Source organism: Mustela erminea, chromosome 8 (assembly GCF_009829155.1).
Source record: "Mustela erminea isolate mMusErm1 chromosome 8, mMusErm1.Pri, whole genome shotgun sequence".
Taxonomy (NCBI): domain Eukaryota; kingdom Metazoa; phylum Chordata; class Mammalia; order Carnivora; family Mustelidae; genus Mustela; species Mustela erminea.
Window position 1 is genome coordinate 76,302,501 of NC_045621.1, and position 7,453 is coordinate 76,309,953.

General features: G+C 40.7%; 1 protein-coding gene across 1 annotated transcript; it reads right to left on the reverse strand.

Annotated features, from left to right (window-relative positions):
- Positions 1 to 2,768: 2,768 nt before the first annotated feature.
- NEUROD1 (neuronal differentiation 1) lies at positions 2,769 to 7,021 on the reverse strand. The gene is made up of 2 exons (XM_032356128.1): positions 6,772 to 7,021; positions 2,769 to 5,144 (listed from the first exon to the last, which is right to left on the reverse strand). Exon 2 carries the CDS (start codon positions 5,131 to 5,133, stop codon positions 4,063 to 4,065), a length of 1,071 nt encoding a protein of 356 aa, XP_032212019.1. The 5' UTR covers positions 5,134 to 5,144; positions 6,772 to 7,021; the 3' UTR covers positions 2,769 to 4,062.
- Between the last annotated feature and the right edge of the window lie 432 nt (positions 7,022 to 7,453).

Consider the following 7,453-nt stretch of genomic DNA (forward strand, 5'->3'; position numbering starts at 1 on the left):
CTTGCTTCAAACTGCTAGCTAATGATCCAGATATCATTTTAGTAATTGCTAGCTTCTTTCAGAAATGCATTAATTTTGTAAGAATTATAGGCTTTCAAATGTAAAAAACATAGGGTGTTTTTAAGATTAATACATCAGAACACTCATAATTTGTTGCAAATGTTATTTTACTGTATCATATTATAAATCTAAAATTATCAGAACATTCTTAAGATATTTTAATTATTTTAATTTGCATTTAATTGTATTTTTTAGGATTAAAAGTAGGTAGATCATACTCTATGAATGCAGTTGGTGATGTAAATGAAATCTAAGTTATGCAGTGTTCTATTCAAAGGGAATTATGCACTGGTTAAGATATTTAGCCAAATTTCATCTCCCACTATAAAATTGATGGCTGATTTTTAAATACCAGTTTTTTTTTTTTTTCTGGAAATAACTCTTTAGTGCTTTTTCACATTAGATAAGTAGATCTAAGCTTTGTATTTGATAGGAATAGTAATTTTCCACATAGAACCCTAAATGTTACTCATAACAAACAATATACAACTACACTAAAAAATATATTTTTTTGAATGAAATCAAAGTTGTCAGTGTTTCTTCTTTTTGGTTGGTTTTTGACATAGTAAAACATTTTCTTTTCTTACTAGCTAGATATAGGTATTAGCAAATTATAAAAACCAAGTCTCTTTTAAATATTGGTGTCAATTCAAGAAGAAAAGAAAAAGATAATTGAAAAGGTTTCTTGTGGTTTGAAAATGCCTTCCAAATATTCATTAAACATTTAAGTGAGTAAATTTGTAGAATATGTTTCTGACATTGGCACTGGTTCTGTGGTATTTCTCTGATCAGATGGAAGTGCTGTGTGTTATGCAGAGTGCATTCAGTTCATTCATGCATAAACAATATCATTTTCATAAATTAAAACCTCCCCTGCAGAAGGAACATCTGTGCCTGCCTTTGAATAAAAGATGGTGGCATGTGAGTTACTCCTTGACTGACTGAAAGAATCCTTATGTTTTAGAATGAAGTTATATAGGCAAAATGAAAGGGGGAAAAACAATCTAACTTAAGAGCCTGCATTTCTACTTTACAAAAAAAGAAAAAATCCACAATATACATTTCCTTTCTTGATGTTTTAAAAGCTGGAATCCTTAAAATGCATTCTTTTATTATTTCTTCTGTTTACTACAGCAAGAGTTTTTAGTTTGAATGAAGATGTATAATATTAAATACAGGTGAAATTAAGCTGCTGAATAGATCACATCAGATCTGAATGTTCACTTCATGTCCCGTAGGCTGGAAGGCTGACAATGTTCAGATATCCTATCAGTATTACATCTCTTAAAGTAAGAACAGTGAGAGCAATCCTAGAAGCAACAGCTTGATTTCAAAATAACAACTCTGATTCACTTGGAATGAGATTACTGCATTTTGGATAAAGTTGGGACTAACTTAAGAGCATTTCTGTCATCTGATGAAGGCTGATGGAAAACATGTTAAAATGATATACTTTAAATTGAACTCAAACATTTTTTAATGTTGAAATATTCCTTACTGCTACTGTCACAGCTTGACATAGCCCCATTGGCAATGTTATTAGTATGGCTAATTGTTCCTGTCCATTAGATTACTCACATTTTTCTGGAGCAGTTTGCTAAATGAGGTCAGCTTTCTGGAACCCCTAAATCACCAATGAGAAGGAGATTAAAGGAACAAGCTTGGGAAGAGAGGTAGCCATCCAATGTGGCATCCGAATCAGAGGAGGAACAATGGAGTTACTAATGACAGTAATCAGAGCACCATGGTAGAGCCAGGACACAAGTGCCAAAGTGTTATTCCCTAGGAAGCATTCCTGTCAGTCAGTACATCCAGACGAAGAGAAATGCCAAACTTTGTTTTTGGTGGACTTAACAATGGACAGAGTCATCTGTAAGTTTTCCACAGAATTCTTTTTAATGTTCCAAAAAGAGAAGGAACACAATTGTACCATCTTAAAATATATTACATTACACATAGTATGTTCTTGAGTACAAATAACTCACTACATTTTCTCCTGGAAATCATCACAGGAGGTTCATAAGGTAATTACAAAATGCTACTTCTTGGATTCTTTAAATTAAATCATTTCTACCTGGCATTTTCTAAAGGTACATAACTTTCTTTGGGGATAGTACTGGTTTGCAAACCAGTACTATATTGTATAGTACTATTGTATAATACATGTTTGCCAAGTGCAATGGTACTTTATGATAGTACTGATTTTCAATTCTGTTCAGGAAAATGCACAGATAACAACGTACTAAGAAAATGGCAAAGTTTTCTCATATGTTTTTAAATGTATAGACAAACTAAGCTAGGGCACTTGTTTGTGTCTGCTTATTAATAATTAACTAAATATCCCCTTTTTTAAAAAAATGGAAAAAACATAATCATTTAAAAGAATAAAAATCAAAAAGCTAAAAAAGAAGACATAAAACAAAGAAAAACAAACAGAACCGTTTGTCCCCCACCCCTCCCCACCCCACCCCCCCGCCTCATGTTCCATGTAATGAAATATGAGTTAGGTTCTTTCATTATCTACGAAGAGCTGGTGACTCCCTAATCAAGATATACAGACTAAAGAGTATGCCAAAGTATACTTTTGTCTTTTATTTTACTCTACATTTAGCATTTAGTATTTTTTAATTCAGCAAATAAAACAACTATTCTGCTTAAGAATTATACTTAAAAATCACTTTAAGAAGAAATGCAACAATTGGTCAGATTTTCAATACTATTTTATTGCAACTGGATGAGTGTTTTCTAAATTGTGCATTACACCATAATATACAGGATTACAAACAAGATTACAGTACAGATCGATTCCAGTGGTACCAGTATCACATCTCAAACAGCACTTATTCTGGACTGCATTTTACATGCAATAGCTATTGTTCTAATTATGAATTAAATGGTTTGAATTTATTTAAGCTACTGTACTAATTGACTACAATAGGTATAAATCCCAACATTAACAACCTGATTAGATTTAGGCTCAGATTTATTACATGAATATATGACAAACCACCATTTGTGTGACTATGTATAAAATCATGCATTTATATTTTCTGGGAACATCAATAGCTTCAGATTCTCTGTAAAATCATGGAATGCAAAGGAGTAAAAGACTAAAAAGAAACAGTGCAAATTGTATGTGATAGTCAAGCAGCTTTTGATTTAAAGAAGGGTATGTTGGCATTTGTTTATAATATGTATATACAAGCTTGTGCAAGTAATGTGTTGAATTGATATGTTTTGATAGGGACTACATCTCTCTCTCTTTTTTTTTTTAATCCTCTTAAGAGTTATGGATCTGGTTTTCGTTTTAAGGAGAAGGAAAGACTTTAAAGTGAAATGAATTGCTCAAATTGTGCAATTTTTTTTTACAATTAGAGAGGAAAGAAGTGCTAAGGCAACACAATAACTTTCTAAGCACTTTTCTGCTGGTTTAAATTAGTTAAATTATTTTGTATAAATTAGATATAATTCTACTTTTCTGATATGTATAAAAATTGATGAAGCTGCATGGTTTTAAAATAGGAAATCCACATTATAAAAAGTCATTAAAAATTCTGTACAAAATCACAACAAAATAATTCAGCATGGGAAAGGTAACAAGTAGTAAAATGCTGGTTGAAAAATATATATTTATATATATTTTAATTGGCCCATTACTAGTTTAAAAATTGCATAGATCCTAATTATTGCTTGTGATTTTGTTATCCCGATCTGATAATTAATATGATCTGAATACAGCTACACCAAATTTGTGGTGCATTTTTTTAACCGTATTACTTTTTTAAAATAGAAGAGCTATAGAAAATAATACATAAGGTGAACAGGAACTTTGATCCCCTGTTTCTTCCAAAGGCAGTAACGACAATAAATACATATATCACTTGAAGCTTGGAGTATTTGCACTTTGCAGCAATAGTACCCAAAGGGCTGCCTTTTGTAAACACCACAGTCACTGTAAGAACAGTGGGTACGTTTCCCGGGGATGGTGAAACTGACATGCCTCTAATCGTGAAAGATGGCATTGAGCTGGGCACTCATGACTCGCTCATGATGTGAATGGCTATCGAAGGACATGATATTGTCTATAGGGATCTCACAGCGAGGGGCAGCGGCGCCCGAGAAGATTGATCCGTGGCTTTGGGCCCCTGCCAAGGTCGCTGCAGGATAGTGCATGGTAAAGGCATAATTTTTCTCAAACTCCGCGGACGGTTCGTGTTTGAAAGAGAAGTTGCCATTGATACTGAGCGGCGGGCTGAGGGGTCCGTCAAAGGAAGGGCTGGTGCAATCAGTCAGGGGGCTTTCAAAGAAGGGCTCCAGCGCAGCGCTGTAGGCGTGCGGCGGCGGCTTAACGTGGAAGACGTGGGAGCTGTCCATGGTACCGTAGGGAGGACTGGGCAGCCCCGGCGACTGGTAAGAGTAGGGGTGCACAGGGAAGGAAGCGCTGGCGGTAGGCAGGTGCGGAGGCATGTCCTGGTTTTGCTCAGGCAGAAAAGTCCGAGGATTAAGCTGCAGGCAGCCGGCAACCAGGTTGGTGGTGGGCTGGGATAAGCCCTTGCAGAGAGTCTGTACGAAGGAAACCAGATCAGGGCTTTTGCCCGAACGCAGGATCTCTGACAGAGCCCAGATGTAGTTCTTGGCCAGGCGCAGCGTCTCGATTTTGGACAGCTTCTGCGTCTTGGAATAGCAGGGCACCACCTTGCGCAGGTTGTCCAGAGCCGCGTTTAGCCCGTGCATGCGGTTCCGTTCCCGGGCGTTGGCCTTCATGCGCCTTAGCTTAAAACGCTCCAGGCGCGCCTTGGTCATCTTCTTCTTTTTGGGGCCCCGTCTCTTGGGCTTTTGATCGTCGTCTTCCTCTTCCTCTTCTTCCTCCTCTTCCAGATCCTCGTCCTCGTCCTCCTCCTCTGCCCCGTTCCTCAGTGAGTCCTCTTCTGCGTTCATCGCTTCGAGGTCGTCCTCCTTCTTGTCTGCCTCGTGCTCCTCGTCCTGAGAACTGAGACATTCGTCTGTCCAGCTGGGAGGACCCTGGGGCTGAGGCTCGCCCATCAGCCCGCTCTCGCTGTATGATTTGGTCATGTTTCGGTTTCCTACATTCAACAGGGGTGGGAGAGAGGAACAGAAAGAAAAGGAGCACAAACACTACATTCAAAAACTACCTAAGCCTTCAGCTCCCACTCCCTAACCTTGCAGAAATGCACGTGAAGAGAAGTACCAGCTCACTACAAAATGGATGCCCCTAAGAAAAAGTTAAATGCTGTGTTTTATAATGGCGCGCGTGTGTCCCGCTGACACATAGGAGACAGGGCAGGGCTGGAGGTGGGAGAGAGCGTAAGTATGTGTATATGTACACTCCTGTGTGTATGTTTCCTAGGTTTGGTGAAAGTGTGTTTATGGTGATTATGTGGCAGAAAAATATGCGTGAAAATGAGCATACATTTCGACTACTTCATGTTTGTTGGTTTTTTCCTGACTGCCTCACATTTATCTGTATGAGTTCAAAGTCACTCGCAACTCCACAAAAAATGAGGAGTTTGAAAATCCCAATTTTGTTTGTTCCCTTCTCTGCCCTTGCTTCTTGTACTTAGCGATAACAGTTGAAGAGCCCTTACGTAATTTACTAACGGTAGCAGTGATTTTTAAGAAGATTATACTAACTGGAGATTGAAGAGCAAATGCTTGGCAGAGAAAAAGTAGTATCCACCAAATTATTTCACTATTAACGAAACATTTGGCAACAAAAGTCGTCCGGGGTCTCGATCCCACCCTCTCCTTTTTTTTTCCTCGCCTCCCACCACAGTCTCTCTGCTGAATTTCCACCTTCTACAAAAGCTCTGGCTACATGACCAGGGCTGAGGGCACGGCGCAGAGCGCCCTTCCACGCACTTGGGATCAGGTGCGGAAGGCTCCTTTCTAATAAACAGCCCATTGAAAGAGCTGCCCGCTCTTTATTGGGGCTTTTCAAACTTCGCCTCAAACCTCTTTTTAAAAGAATGAGTAATTATAATGGTCGGCGATTGGCAATAGAGAAGTTGCCGCTTCTAATGAAGAAAATAAAAAGCCTTTAGTGAGACAACTGAATTTCTGGCTTTTGCGGTGGCTGCTGGAGACTTGGCAGCCTCTGGAGCAGTAACAGGTAGCAGGAGTTGGTTCCTCTCTCCTCCACACTCCTTCCCTCCCCTCTAACTAAACTATCTGTCAACGGGATTTTTTTCCCCCGGGGTGTGTATACTCTGGCTAGCAAATGTCCCTTTTATTCACTGAAAAAATAAGTTGGCACTTCCAATGTGCATAAAATAGATGCACACAAAACAAATCTTGGTATCAGGGCTTTTTTTTTTTTTCTCTTTTTCCTTACTGGAAGAAGTGAGAAAGTGAACTAGTTATTTGCTTTCATGACTTCGAAATCACCACTAGCAAATAATCAGAGTTACTGTGCATTATTTTAAAAATCCAAAGATGCTCCTATAATTTCTCCCGTCCTCAAAACCAATATACTAAAACATATTTTTTTAAAAAAAATCAGAAAGCCTGCGGTGGTTATTTGAGTGATGCGAGTCGAAATGTGTGCGTATTTGCCTGCAATCATAAAGAGGAGTGCCTGTTTCAATACACATACACACGCTCGCAAACGCACACATTCAGAATATGTGTAGGTATATCCGGTCTTCAATTACTGCTTTTATTCCCAGGCAAAAATGAAAGACTTGTAATTACCTGCAGTTGTTAGTAGGTCCTGAGCAGTGATGGTCTCATAACCCTGGGGCCTCCGGATGCCGTGCCTTCTGCGTGGGGCGAATTCCTCGTTTCCCGGCCAGGCGGGCGCCCAGGTTATATAGGCGGGTTGGTGATGCTGAGCGCAGGCGGGGCCGGGAGCGGAGCGGCTAGCAGGTCCTTGCGCCCGGCGCCTGCGCACGCGTCCAGGCTGAGCGCTCCCTTCGCCCTCCCCCACCGCCCGCCCCTTCAGCATTACTGCTCTCCCACCCTCCTCCGACTCCAGCTCCCCTAGCCCCCACCCCTACCCCCGCCCCATCTCCTGCCTCCCCGGCATGCGCCATATGGTCTTCCCGGTCCAGCCAGGAGCCGGGGACCACGTGACCTGCCCATTTGTATGCCGCGGAGCGCTCCATTCCGGCCCCTTTGTGGCCAGAAGAAAGTGGCCCATCTGTCGCCAGTTAGAGACTCCGCGGACCTGTTTTTACCCGCAGGAGAGATTAACCCTTTCAGGCGGCAGAAGGGAGAGGGGGCAAGGGGGGAGGAGAATTGAGGGAAGGGAGCGGGAAAGCTAACGTTGACTGCGTTTAGATCAGAGTGAGTGGCCCGCGTTGGGGCGGGAAATAGGGCAGAGGTGAAAGAGGCAGCAGCGTGGAGACTGAGGCGCGCAGGGAAGCGTCCTGAC